The sequence below is a fragment of the Anser brachyrhynchus genome, assembly GCF_964034855.1.
Source record: "Anser brachyrhynchus genome assembly, chromosome: 19".
Lineage (NCBI taxonomy): Eukaryota > Metazoa > Chordata > Aves > Anseriformes > Anatidae > Anser > Anser brachyrhynchus.
The window spans coordinates 12,180,568-12,193,649 of NC_137712.1; the positions used below are offsets into that span (position 1 = coordinate 12,180,568).

At 61.3% G+C, this 13,082-nt stretch overlaps 4 protein-coding genes and 1 long non-coding RNA gene across 9 annotated transcripts in view; 3 read left to right on the plus strand and 2 right to left on the minus strand.

The window, feature by feature from the left end:
* Positions 1–3,907, plus strand: part of ABCA2 (ATP binding cassette subfamily A member 2) — a 43,541-nt gene extending 39,634 nt beyond the window's left edge. For all 4 annotated transcript variants that reach the window (XM_080562173.1, XM_080562175.1, XM_080562174.1 and 1 more), the window contains 4 exons: positions 98–200; positions 352–489; positions 751–957; positions 1,255–3,907. In XM_080562173.1, the coding sequence (XP_080418299.1) occupies positions 98–200; positions 352–489; positions 751–957; positions 1,255–1,290 (484 nt within the window). In that variant the 3' untranslated portion in view covers positions 1,291–3,907. The remainder of the gene's footprint in view (positions 1–97; positions 201–351; positions 490–750; positions 958–1,254) is intronic.
* Positions 3,908–4,046: 139 nt separating this feature from the next.
* CLIC3 (chloride intracellular channel 3) lies at positions 4,047–7,892 on the plus strand. The gene is made up of 6 exons (XM_080562194.1): positions 4,047–4,440; positions 5,242–5,351; positions 5,644–5,769; positions 5,907–6,013; positions 6,360–6,535; positions 6,953–7,892. Exons 1-6 carry the CDS (start codon positions 4,405–4,407, stop codon positions 7,109–7,111), a joined length of 714 nt encoding a protein of 237 aa, XP_080418320.1. The 5' UTR covers positions 4,047–4,404; the 3' UTR covers positions 7,112–7,892.
* Positions 7,893–8,157: 265 nt separating this feature from the next.
* On the minus strand, positions 8,158–9,970 carry PAXX (PAXX non-homologous end joining factor). The gene is made up of 4 exons (XM_080562197.1): positions 9,681–9,970; positions 9,266–9,337; positions 8,732–8,825; positions 8,158–8,634 (listed from the first exon to the last, which is right to left on the minus strand). The coding sequence occupies exons 1-4, from the start codon at positions 9,880–9,882 to the stop codon at positions 8,595–8,597; spliced, it is 408 nt and encodes a 135-aa protein (XP_080418323.1). The 5' UTR covers positions 9,883–9,970; the 3' UTR covers positions 8,158–8,594.
* A 272-nt stretch (positions 9,971–10,242) lies between these two features.
* On the minus strand, positions 10,243–10,662 carry LOC308180465. The gene is made up of 3 exons (XR_013940965.1): positions 10,525–10,662; positions 10,361–10,410; positions 10,243–10,280 (listed from the first exon to the last, which is right to left on the minus strand). It is a non-coding gene; the product is annotated as an uncharacterized lncRNA (long non-coding RNA).
* TMEM141 (transmembrane protein 141) lies at positions 10,597–12,643 on the plus strand. 2 transcript variants are annotated; one of them, XM_080562196.1, is made up of 5 exons: positions 10,597–10,914; positions 10,991–11,057; positions 11,179–11,262; positions 11,560–11,691; positions 12,348–12,643. In XM_080562196.1, the coding sequence occupies exons 1-5, from the start codon at positions 10,861–10,863 to the stop codon at positions 12,422–12,424; spliced, it is 414 nt and encodes a 137-aa protein (XP_080418322.1). In that variant the 5' UTR covers positions 10,597–10,860; the 3' UTR covers positions 12,425–12,643. The 2 variants fall into 2 exon arrangements, with proteins under 2 accessions (XP_080418322.1, XP_080418321.1); XM_080562195.1 differs by having other exon boundaries at positions 10,821–11,057; positions 11,179–11,210.
* The last annotated feature ends 439 nt before the right edge of the window (positions 12,644–13,082 follow it).

The window sequence follows — 13,082 nt, forward strand, 5'->3', positions numbered from 1 at the left end:
ATCATCCCCAGCAGGCAGGTTTCCATGGGATCAGTACTTCCCCACAGAGGTGCAGGTGGGGAGGTAGGGTCTCACGGGGTCCCTCATGCCTGTGCAGGTTTGGAGATGGCTACATGATCACAGTGCGCACAAAGTCCAGCCTCAACGTCAAGGAGGTGGTGAGGTTCTTCAACCGCAACTTTCCTGAGGCCATCCTCAAGGTGAGATCCCAGTGGTGACAGTGCAATCCCTGCCAGCCCATGTGTCATGCTGGAAAGCAGCCTTTGTCCCCCAAGGGGCTGTCCCTTCCATGGGATCCCCCTGTGGGGTGATGGAATGGGGTTTGGGGTGTGACCTCAGTGTCCTTTGCAGGAGCGGCACCACACTAAGGCCCAGTACCAGCTCAAGTCAGACCAGATCTCACTGGCACAGGTCTTCAGCAAAATGGAGCAGGTGGTGGATGTGCTGGGCATTGAAGACTACTCTGTCAGCCAGACCACGCTGGACAATGTGAGGCCTGGGATGGAGTGAGCAGCTGGGTGCTCATGCCCAGGGAGGGTGACTGTGCCCAGGGAGGGTGACCATGCCCAAGTGCCTGCAAAAGCCTCTTTAAGGACAAGAGCAGCAAGTGCTAGGCCAGAAACATGGGGGCATGCAGAGGCGGGGACGTGCTCATGGCTCATCTCCGGTGGCAGAAACGTCAGGCTAGGGGCAGCCTGGGGCAGGGTTCTGTGCCATGTCTCTTGCAGCCTCTCACCCTTTTCCTGCCAGGTGTTTGTGAATTTTGCCAAGAAGCAAAGCGACAACCTGGAGCAGCAGGAGACAAGTCCTAGCTGTGCCATGCAGTCACCCTTGGAGCGTGTGCTGAGCCTGCTGCGCCCACGGGCCACCCCCACAGAGCTGCAGGCCCTGGTGGTGGAGGAGCAGGAAGACCTGGAAACTGACGACGAAGGCCTCATCAGCTTCGAGGAGGAGAGGGTGAGAGGTGGTCCCAGGATCTCAGTGACCGGGGTCCCAGCTATGTTTCTATCATGGAGCACTGGGGCCAAGCCCTGGCATTGCACTAGGTGCTGCAGCCTCATCCTGGGGAAGAGGGACCCTTTGGGGCAGGGGCCAGGCAGGAGGGTGCTGTGTGGGAAGGAAGGTTGTGGGTGCTCCCCAATGTCCACAACAGGTCCTGGCCCCCACAGTGCCCCAGAGCTCAGTGTGCTGGGCAGAGCTGACAGTCTCTTGCCTGGCCCTGGCCCCTGAGCCCTGCTGTCCTTGTGTCCGCAGGCCCAGCTCTCATTCAACACGGACACGCTGTGCTGAGACACTGAGGGGGGGGGGCCACATCCCCTGGCTGTGAAGCCACCAAATACTTTTTGCCTCTCCTCTCCCTTCGTCCCTGTCGAGCGGACGCAGTCTGCGTGGGGATGCGGGGGACTGCCCCCACATGCCCAGGGGGTCAAGCCCTGCTGCTGGAAAGGACACAGTGGGTGCAGTACCAGCCTGGATGGACTTTGAACCAATGGCCACCAGCCAGCCTTTGTCCCCTGCAGCTCTGGAGCAACTCCCCACATGGCACCAGCAGGGGCTGCTGTCCTCGCCAGCTTGCCCGGCTAGTGCGTGCCACGGACAGAGACTGTGAACAGAAGGACACTACGGTGCAACAGTGCCGCCAGCCCTGCGTGTCCCATGCTGGCAGGGAAGAGGCCTATGAGAGTGGTGCCTTTGGACACCCACTTCTGCACCCACCCCAAGGGAATCCTGGCCAGGGGGTTACCCCTGCCCCATCACTACCCCAGGCCTGGCCCTGGCATGGCCAGAGGAAGGACTGCTGCTTTTTCCTTGGTTCCATTACCTGCCGGGCTTGGTGCTTGCTCATGGCATCACAGGGGGCTCATTGGCCCAGCACTGCAGAGGCAGGAGCTCCAGTGCTTCACCCTTGTTTGATTTCTGTTGCCAGCACTGCTGACAGAACATCACTTGCGACCTCAAGCCCGCTGGAGACAGGGACTCAGCCCTGCTGGTGCTTCTGCCAGCTGAGGGGTTTGGCCCTGCCCAGCACTGGGCTTGCTACCTTGCCCAGGGCTGCCTCTGCCAGGTGCCAGTGCTTGCCCTGGCTCTGCCAAGCCTTTCCTTGCTCGCTCAGGGCGCTCAGTGGCATCCCTGGGGCAGGGCACTGGCGCCCATGCAGAGAGGCACGTGGTGGGGCAGAGAGGTATTTCACAGGGTATTTCACATGCTGGCACCAGCTGTTTTCCCCTCTGCCCCCAACCATGTCCCAGAGCCCCTCACCCTGCCCTCCTGCCTGCCATCACACTCTGCTTCCCTCAGCGAGCATTAGGCACAGGGCATCGCTGCAACCGTGCCACCTTTCTGCTGTCACCCATCCTTTTCTCCCTTGCCCTAGCACTCATTGCTCAGAGTCTGGCCCAGCGTGGGAGCTACTTGTACTGGATTCTTATTGTTGGTTCACTGATGGCACTGGGAGAGGGGACTGCTGCACCCCAGGATGGCTTTTGAGTCTTGGGGGAGGGAGGTGGCCTCAAGGTGTGAGGACAAGGCAGCCTGACTCTGCACTGGTTCAGCCTGGCAGAGGTGCCTGGGATGTTAGGGAGGGAAGGATGGAGGCCAGCATCTGCGGCCCTGCGTGTCACCTGGGGCAGGCAGCAGGCACCCCCGCAGGTGGCAGTGCCCCTCCTTTCTGCAGAGGGTCTTGCCACCGTTGTCACCCATGGGGGCAGTGCCCAGCCCGCTGCTTTTCAGCATCCCACAGCTGTGCCAAAGTAGGGGTGACCTCCAGGCTCACGATGCTAACCCTGACCACCCACCCTGTGCCCTGGGACGTCTGCAGCACCCTGGTGTGTCCATCCAGAGCTGCCATACTGCACGGTGCGACCCTCCATGGCTGCCTCCATCCTGGAGGCCTTGCTGGCCTTTCCGGTCTCCCTGGCATGGGTGTGGGCTCAGCCCCGGGCCCCATAGACCCAGGTGCCACCTTGCCCTCTGCTGTGCCCATGCCTCTCCCAGGGCTCACCACTCCTGTATGCCACCTGCTATAGATTGTGATACAATATACAGTATTTTCAATAGGGGAAAAATTGGGGGGAGATAAGCTCTATTTTCAGATTTTTCAGACCATATATTTTTTATGGCATACTGGAAACTTGCTGGTCCCTGGGTGGTGCAGATGGTGCGCCACACTGTGCTGGGTGGGTGCTGGGGTACAAGCAAAGTCCAGGTCAGCTCTGTGTCTCTGCCGCCATGGAGAGACAGTGTCACCTGCAGGCTTTCAGGTGTCACCTTGGAGGTGGCACAGCTCAGCCCCCTCTGGGCACCCAAGGGGGGCATGGTGCCCTACACTGCTGCAGTGGCCAGCTCTGGCCAGGCAGGGCGTCATCCTCACCCCACACCTGTCCTGCTGCTGTGCCTCTTGGGGCTCCTCAGACAAGGAGAGCCCCCAGTGCTCCCATCGGCAGATCTGTGCCCACCTGGTGCCATGCCACCGTACTACTGTCCTTGGATGGTCAACAGAGAAGCTTTTGTGCCCCTAGCACAATGTGTCCAGGGCACACTTAGCAGCCTGGGTGGCTGTAGTGGCCTCCCCATCCCAGATGCAGGGCTGCCCTTGACCCTGGGGCACCCTGAGGGTGGTTGCACAGACAGGTGCCCCATGGCAGCAGGGCCAGAGCGGTGCAGCATTGCCCGAGGTGGGGGTGACTGCTGCCTTAACATTATTTGCTTTACTGAGTTTGGCCCTGCTTCCCACCTTGCCTCCCTCCACACGTCCTCAGATGCCAGCACCTGTGCCATGCACAGCCCCAAGTGTGGGGCACCCTGATGGGTGGAGATGCTCTGGAGGAGCCTGTACATTGCTAGCAAAAGAAAAAGATGAAATGTGAAAATAATGATTGTTTTAAATAAAAAATAATGACTGAAGCCAGCAAGGTTTTGTGGTGTCTGGAAGGAGGTGGACAGGAGCTCAGGGCTGCCAGGGCTGTGGTGCCTGGGGAGGGATCTGGCTGGGGAATGGCAGAAGAGGGGCTTCATCGTGCCCCGGGTGGGGTGCAAGAACCTGGTGTGGGTAAAGGGAGCTGAACGCAATGCGGGGCCATACCCAGCACATGGCATTGTCCAGGGCTGGTGGCAGGGCTGGCTGGGGGGTGCTGGCAGACACAAAGCCCCACGGGACGCAGCTGGCCCAGGTGCTGAGCAGGAGCAGCTGCAGCTGGTGATGCTGTGAGCTGCCCGTGTTGGTCCCAGGCCAGCAGCAGCCGTGGCAGCCAGGGCCCCACGGCAGGGCGTCCCCAGCCATGCCGTGGGGCCAGGCGTGGGTGGGAGCGGGTGCACCCCAGGGAGGAATGTGGGCTGGGAGGGGCTGCAGCTCCAGCACAGGCACTTGCAGCACAGTCACCAGTCAACCAGCAGCCACCACCCAGCATGGCTGAGAAACCCCAAATCCAGCTCTTCGTCAAGGTGAGTGGAGGTCGTCCGGAGGTTGGGGGTGATGCGGGCTGGGCAGGGACGCTTCTGGCTGCAACCCCTGGCAGTACCCCGGGCTGGGGTGGCCCAGCTACCCCTGCACGCCCCACTGCCCACCTGCGGGTTCCCGGGCAGGTAGCGGGCAGCTTGGCATCTTCTCCAGCGCGCTGCGCTGCTGCCTGCCCCACCGGCATCGGTGCTCAGCAAGGGCTGCTGGGCTGGGGTGTCACATCCCCTCTCCCACCCTCCACTACAGGCACCCTTCGTGTGTGTGTGTGTCTGTGTGTGTGTCTGTGTGTCTGTAGGGGACCCCTGCACACCAGCCCAGCCACTGCGGTGCCTTGATGCCTGCACCTGCACCTCCTGGGCCCTTCCTAGCCACCGCCTGGCTAGGACAGTTTGTCCAGCTGTAGAGGGCAGGACACGGCCTGCCTGGGGGCACACCTGGAGGGTGACAGGGCCAACAGCACTGCCGTCAAGGTCCTACGGCCACCACACAGCCCCTGTCTCGCCGGGCTGCCCCCTGCCACAGCCAGGTGCCGTGCTGGTGGCTGTGCCAAACCCCTGCCGCCCAGCGCTGCGGGCCACCACCCGCTGTGCCACGCAGGCTGCTCTGGGGTGGGGCGCGGAGGCCCCACGAGCAGGCAGGGGCCAGGGACTGGCGCTGTGCCCAGCGTAGCAGGTCCTAGAGGCTGCCTGTATTGCTCGCTGGCCCGCGGCCAGCCAAGGCGCCAGCCTGCACCCGCTGCCGGAGCGTGGGGCTGGGGCAGCTGAGCTCTCTGTCTTTGCCCGCAGGCAAGCGAGGACGGGGAGAGCGTGGGCCACTGCCCTTTCTGCCAGCGGCTCTTCATGGTGCTGCTGCTCAAAGGGGTGCCCTTTACCCTCACCACTGTGGATGTGAAGAGGTGAGCGGCACCCCGCGGTACCCACACACCGGTCTGAGGGGTGTAGGGAGGTCCCCACCACCTTGGGAAGAGGCATGAAGGGTAAAGTCTGTTTTATCCCCCTGGCTGCCCGCCACTGCTCTGAGGGAGGGTGGTGGGCATTTCCCAGGGCAGAGCTGCCACAGGCACACACTGGGGCAGGAGCAGCCCCGGGGGAACCACGTCATCATTTTGCCCTGGACACGCACACAACACAGTGCCCTGCTAAGCTCTGGGCAACGCAGGCATCAGCAACCATCCCTGTCTCCTGCAGGGCACTGGACGTGCTGAAGGACTTTGCACCAGGTGCCCAGCTGCCCGTTCTGCTCTACAACGGAGACCCCAAGACCGACACTGTCAACATCGAGGACTTTCTGGAGGACAGGCTGGCCCCCCCCATGTCAGTGTCCAGCACTGCCCCAGACGGGGGAAGTGGCTAAAGAGTGGTGGGAGAGGCTGAGAAAGGGGCAGGGGGCAGGCAGCACCTGGGCCTGCCAGCCTCTGCCTCCTTCCCCAGCTGTGCCCACATCCCCACAGGTTCCCCAGCCTGGTCCCACAGTACAAAGAGTCAAGGTTGGCTGGAAATGACATCTTCCACAAGTTCTCCACCTTCATCAAGAACCCAGTGCCTGCCCAGGACGAGGGTGAGGAAGTGGGGGGGCCACCTGTGCTGTGCCACACTGGGGGACCCCAGGCAGGCCCTCAGGTGCTCAGACCCCTGAGGCTGGCCAGCCCTTCCCTGCCCGGGGCCACTGCTTGCATCCCTCAGCGTCCTGGTACCCCCAGCCTGTCCCTCCCAGCGTGGTTCAGCACGGCTGAGCCAGGGCACCCTTGGCAGAGCAGGGACCAGCCTGGGCCAGGCAAGAACAGCGCGGGCACCAGGGCAGGCTGGCAGGAGGCTACGTGGCAGGGAGGGCTCGGCAAAGCTGCCGGTCCCAAGCCTGCAGCGGGGCGCTGCCCTGACCCAGCGTGCTGCTGCCCACCCTGCAGCACTGCAGCGAAGCCTGCTGAGGGCCCTGCTGAAGCTGGACGAGTACCTGAGTGCCCCCCTGGAGTATGAGCTGGCCCGTGAGCCCCACCTCCGGACCTCCCAGCGCCGCTTCCTCGACGGGGACCACCTCACGTCAGCTGACTGCAACCTGCTGCCCAAGCTCAACATCGTGCAGGTGAGCACACGCAACCCCACGCCGCGACCTTCCCCTTGCCCTGGCTTCTCTGTACTGCCTGCCCCACGCCCTCACCTCCTCCTGGGTGCCAGCCCATCACCTGCCTGCAACAACTCTCCGCCCCTATGCCCACCCCTGTGTTGCCTCCTCTCCCCCATTCACCATGCCCCCCAGGTGCCTGCCTGGCATGCCCTTCCCCATGAGCCCTGCACAGCTCGGTGCCTTCCTGCAGACTTCACTCCCCCCTGCATCCCCCACCAGGTGCCACCCCTCCATCCCGTGCACTGCCACAGATGTCCCCTCATGCTATGTCACCCATGCGGCTGTGAATGCCACCACCTACCAGCCACAAAACCCTCCTTGGCACATCGCGGGCACACAGGGCTGGGCAAGAGCTCACGCTGTTTCTGCCTGCAGATTGTCTGCCAGCATTATCGCCACTTCGGGATCCCCAAGGACCTGCGGGGCGTGTGGCGCTACCTTAACAATGCCAGCGAAACCAAGGAGTTCAAATACACCTGCCCCAACAGTGAGGAGATAGTTCAGGCCTATCGCTCCGTGGTCCGGTCTCCGTAGTGAGCCGGGCAAACACCCAGGTGGGCACAGGGATGGGGTCAGGCAGCAGGCCAGTGCCTGCCCCTGTCCCACTGCCATCACCACCGTCCTGCCTGAATTGCACTCGGGAGGGCAGAGAGCATGAGCTGCATCCCTGGTACCCAAATTTCCCCAAGCTGGCACCCTTGCCTGAGGTGCTATCAGCAAGCTGCCTTGCACCGAACCTGCAAATGCATTCTCGCTTCTTGTGTCACCCTCCCTGCCTGGCCAGGACGCTCTTGACCTACCCCGTGATCCCTCAAGCACAAGGATGGGTGCAAAGGTACAGCCATGGGCACCACTTGTAACAGAGCTGGGCAACGCTGAGGGTAACAGCAGGAGCCGAGCCTCAGTTTGGGGAGGAAAAAGTCTGCCTAGAGCAGAGAGCCCAGAGCAGAGAGGGTATCCCCACAGCCTCCCTCAGAGGCACACTGTGCCACCAGCCACGTGAGGGACCCGAGACAGGGCTGTGCCAGGACAGCTGGCACCACCTGATGCCTGTGAAGGGCAGCACAGGGTGAGGGGAACAGCCATGGCAAAGCCCTGGGAATGGAGCTGTGGGAATGCTGTTGGTGGTGCTGATGACCTTGCCCTCTGTCCCCATTGCCCTGTGCGAGGGGAGCAGAGGGCACTGCCCCTCCAAGACCCACTCTTAGGAAGCTCTCTGGAGAAGATTTGGGACAGGGAAGGGGATGAAGTGGGGAAAGTCCAAGCCATGTATCAGAGCACCTGGAGATCAATAAAGGCTTTGCAAGCAAGATAACTGTGTCTGGAGTGACCGGCCCCAACAGCTCTCCTCCCACGCAGGACTTTGCACAGGCCTCCAAGTCTAGCAAGGGCTGGGCCCACACTTCCAGCTCTCCAGGGGGCTGGAGAAGCTCTAACCAGTCACGCACCGGCCCATTGGCACAAAACTGTCAAGAAAGCGAACTCCTCTGACCCCCTGACCCCTCAGATTCAGTTGAAATTGGCCACATGGCTCCAGAGCAATGGAAGGGCAAAAGGGAATGACACACGCACACTGTCACTCTGGACAAGCCCCCAGAGACCAGCTGGCTAAAAACAGCTTTACTGGCAATAACTTAAGCACAGGCGATCTTTAAAAAAGATAAATCCTTCAAAGTTATTTTTTAAAAAAACACCAATTAATGGCAAGTGGAGTAAAGGGGTGGCCCCTTTCAGCAGGGAGAAGCTGCAGGGAAAAAAGCCTCCGCTTTGTCACCCCTGCCCTGTCTACCCCCCTCCCCCCAAGGCCCTGCCACAGTACCAGCTGAGGATCTGCTGCCCCCTCAGGCCTGCCAGGCACTGCCTCCAGGTCTCTGGGTCCTGCTTGCCCCATCCATCTCCCTTGTTGACCATGAGCCACACCTGCAGCAAGGAGCTTGGCAGGGCCAGGGGGCAGTCAATCCTCTATCAGCCACACATGGTTGAAAATGCTGCCATCGGGGGGACGGGACAGCACAGGTCATGAGTCTTCAAAGTCCACTCCAGATGGTGCCTTCTTGCTAGAAGGGGATGGAAGGGCAGTCACAGGCCAGCCCAGAGCTCACTGGTGTCCACTGGACGTCAAGTCCCAGCACTGGGCTGTGGAACAGCGCTTACCTTTTGAAACCAGGATTAATGAGAGACTCTCCTGGGATCTTCCGCTTAGCTGCCAAAGCTGAGCCAGCGCCCCTTTTCTTGCTGGGGCTGGGGTCTGCCTCAGTCAGAGACAGGAAGGACAGGGAAAGCAAAGGTCAGCTGGTTGCTTTGGCAGCCCTGCAAACCCCTCTGTGCCCAGGGCGTGCCTCCAGGAGCCATGGATGGTGAGGGGCTATGCTTGGTCTCCTCTGTGAAAGCTCCAGGGACCCACAGAACTGCCATGGAAGAGCAGTGAAGCCTGACCTCCTCCTGGAGGCTGGCAAGCAACCCTGCTTGGTGATACTAGGCATCAGACCTGAGCACAGTGCACCTCAAGAGCTACCATGCTGAGCCCTGGCCCCTCCTGTGCTGGGAAGGGCACCAAGGGCAGGCTGGTTGACAGCAGCCAAAGCAGAGGGGGCTCAGAGTTTCCTGGAGAGTACCAAGACACAGGAGCCAGCAGCTTCCTGGGGAAGAGAAGGCAAACAAGCAACACAACCCATGGCAACTGCCTACCTGGCAGGAAGAGCTGCTGGCTCTGGGCAGCATTCTTCTCAGGGCTGCAGGAAGACCCCAGTGTGCCCACCACTGCTGAGACAGGAATGAGAATCAGATTATGGGCCAATGTATCCCGGGCTTCCCCAGCAAGTTCCCTCTCCTCCACAGCCCACAACCAAACCTAGCAACATTCTCCTTCCAGCCATTTCCAACTAGGGTGCTGCTACCCCAAGACCTTCACAGAATGGTTGAGGTTGGAAGGGAGAGCTGGAGATCATCTAGTCCAACCTCCCTGACAAGCAGGGTCACCTACAGCATATTGCACAGGATCACATCCAATAGGGTTTTGAATATCTCCAGAGATGGAGACTCCACAGCCTCTCTGAGCAGCCTGTTCCAATGCTCTGTCACCCTCATGGTAAAGGAAACTTGCCTCTGTAAGGCAATGATGGTGTGGTGTCAGCCATTAGGGCAAGGTTGTGCTCCTGTACACTGTCACAATGCTGCTTTTGGTCCCATGCAGGATCTCTTCTGCCCAAGACGGTCAGGGAAGGCCCTGGCCAGCTTTGGGAACAGGTCAGCCCAAGCAGGAAGACGAAAGTAGCACCTCTGCCGCCCAGCCCACACATTTGCATCTCTCCTGGCCAATCTAGCCAGAGCTCACGAGGAGATGTCACGTGGGATGAGACCGTGAAAACACAGCCTCCTAAATGCCATCTTACTTGGTTCTCTGAGCCAGCTCACTTGGGGGAAACCCTAGGTGGGAGAGAGACGATACCATGACAGCGGATGGAAGCTGATCTCCTTGCTCCCGTTGCCCTGTTCCACAACCACACACAGACCTTCGAGACGTTCTTCTAGGTTCCTGATGCAAGTCGCCAAGCCAAACATCAGCGCTTGGAGCTGGGTCCTCGCCTCAGCAACAGGAAGCTTGCAGAGATGAAGGGCTGCGTGCCCGGCCTCCCCTTGCAGCTGCAGCGTGGCCCTGCCATCCTGCAGGCTCAGGGAGACGGCCCCGCGCCGCAGGGCTGCCCTGCGCGGGCAGGAGCCCGGGGTGAGGCGGGAGCTCGGAGCCCTGCGGCAAGGGGCCCCGGGTCCCCGCCGAGCACCCACCTGAGCCTCGCGACGCCGTCCTCCGGCAGGCACGTCCCGCCCTGCGGCACCTGGGGGGAGAGGGCACCTCCTGCGGCGCGGCCGGGGCCCCGCCGCCCCCGCCGCCCCCGCCGCCCCGTCCCGCCGGCCCGGCCCTCCCCGCGGCCCCCAGCCCCGCTACGTACGCGGCCCTGCGGCGGGAGGGCGCCGAGCTCCCCGGCCCAGACCTCCAGCGCGTCGGTCACACTGCGGGGGGCAGCGGCTCAGGCTGTGCTCGAGCCGCCCCGGCCCGGCCCGGCCCGCTCCCCCGCCCGGCGCTGCACTCACTAGACGGTGCCGGCAGAGCCGGGGCCGGCCGCGGGGCAGCAGTAGCAGAGGTACCGGCCCGGCCCGGCCCGCAGAACGCAAAAGGGCCCCGGCGCCTCCGCCATGGCGACAGCGCGGAAGGGGCGGGCCGGGCCCCGGGTCCCGCACGGCGAGGCGGGGGCGGTGCCGCTGCCGCGCGTCCGGGCGGCCCCGCCATGGTGAACCTGGGGCTGCGGCGGGTGGAGGAGAGCGTGGCCGCCAAGCACCCGGTAGGAGCCGCCCGCCCTCCCCGGCGGGGCTGGGGGGGCCGCGAGCCGGGCCGGTGCCCTGACGGTGTCTCCGCAGGCGCTGCAGCAGTACGCGGCGTGCCAGTCCCACGCCTTCATGAAGGGCATCGGCACCTTCCTGGCAGGTACGGCTGGGGCGGGCGGGCGGAGCGCCGGGCAGGGGGGGGCCTAGCGCTCGCCCCCCCTCCCCCATCCCCGGGGGGTGGCCCTGGCTGGTAACTGCTCGCGGTCCCTGGGCTTCGGCAGGCAGCGGAGCCGCTTTCGCCGTGCAGAAGCTGGTGAGCAAGAAGCTGCCGTACAGCCTGCAGTGGAACCTGCTGGTGTCCGTGGGTGAGTGCCCTGAGCCCCCGTGCCCTGCCCGGCGCCTGCTGCCTGGGTGTGGCCGCGGGCCTGCAGGGCCGGGCCCCGCGGGGAGCACAGCCTGGGCTGGCAGGGCCAGGGCCGTGTGTGCAGGTGGCACGGCAGCTTGCCCTTAACGTGGGGGGCGCTGCGCCCTGGCTCGGGCCACCCTTCTGCTCCGCAAGCTCCTCGAGGGTGCCTGGGAGGCTCAGGGACTGCCCGCAGGCAGTTGCAAACACCCTCGTTACCAGTGCTCTCTGGAAGCTGCCTGCGTGTTGGTCTCTTCAGCTGCAGGATCCCTCGCCAGCTATATGGTGACCAAAGCGGAGACCCAGAAATGCTCTGACTTCTGGATTTACCTGGAGACGGGCAAGTCCCCACGGGAACGTGCCATGGCCGATGGGGTGTCTCAACCTACAGGTACATTTCATGTCTCCTTGCTGCTTTACCTGGGCTTGTCTTGCCTGCTGCAGCTCTTTGCTGTTCCTGCCTTGCTTCTAAGCTGGTGACTATTTGTATCTTTCTTAGAATCCCTGCTAAAGTCCCACAGAGGCACCCTGCAGTTAAGGGACTCTTCTCTTACGTGACAGGAGCAGCCCTCCGGGGTGGCAGCAGTGCTAGGGCAGCCAGAGTGCCCTGCCCCGGTCTCACAGCTCTCAGTTCTCTGGGCCCATCATTTGGGCGCAGCCAGCGGTATGGAGAGCGCATGCTCACTTCTGCTTGCTGGCCTGCCTGTTCTGTGGATTCATGAGAGACATTGTGGAGGAGGTTTTGTTTGCTAGAAGAGGAAGAATAGGGCAGGAGATGGAGTGAGCTAGCAAACCCCTCCATGCTTGTGCTTAAGCCAGGCTGCTCAGTGAGAAAGGTAGGGCTGCAGAGGACACCAGAACAGGCTCTGCTGGGTGGTTTTCATGGCTGCCTCCTGCTATCTGCTATTGGCATCAATGAGCTCTTGAAGCTAGGCCAAGCTGAAGAGACATTAAACTCTTCACCAGAGCTTTATAGTTCTCTGCTCACCCCTGCCAAAGATGCTGGGATTGTCTGGGGTACAAGGAGTTTGTTCTTGTCTATTGCAGAAAATCTCAGCCCAGAGGATGCAGAGAAAGTCGCACCACATGTGAGGAGGAACAAGTACGGAGATATTGTGGAGTAGCCAGTGCAGCACAGTGTGCTATGCCTGTGTCCTGCTGCTGCCGTCTTCACCCCTTCCTGTTTGCCTGATGTGCCTGTGCTGCATGGGAGTTGTCTGCAGTACTGCCAGGGAGCTTAGATAAGTCAGTTGTGCAGTGTATGCATGTTGGAGACCTGAGACTCACAGGTGTGTGAGCATTGCACATGGCAAACATAATAAAAGTCCAGAGCTGAAAGTGCACACTGTGGATAAAGTAAAGGCTGCCAATAGGATGGAAAGAGGTGGGGTGCAGGTGTCACCTGGAGACAGTCCCTCTGGTAAATGTTGAAGCAGAATGAACAGAGAGTTGTGGCTAGAACTTAGGAAAAAAAAAAAAGAGGGTTTATGACCTTTGGAAAAGAGGGCGAGCCACTCAGGAAGACTACACGGACGTTGTAAGGCTGTGCAGGGACAAAATTAAAAACACCAAAGCTCACCTTGGAGCTCAATCTGGCTACTGCTGTTAAAGATAACAGAAAACGTTTTTATAAGTACATAAACACGAAAAGGAGGGCTAAGAAGAATCTCCATCCTTTACTGGATGCGGGGGGAAACTTAGTGACAAGAGATGAGGAAAAGGCTGAGGTGCTTAATGCCTTCTTTGCCTCAGTCTTTAGCAGCAAGACCAGTTGTTCACTGG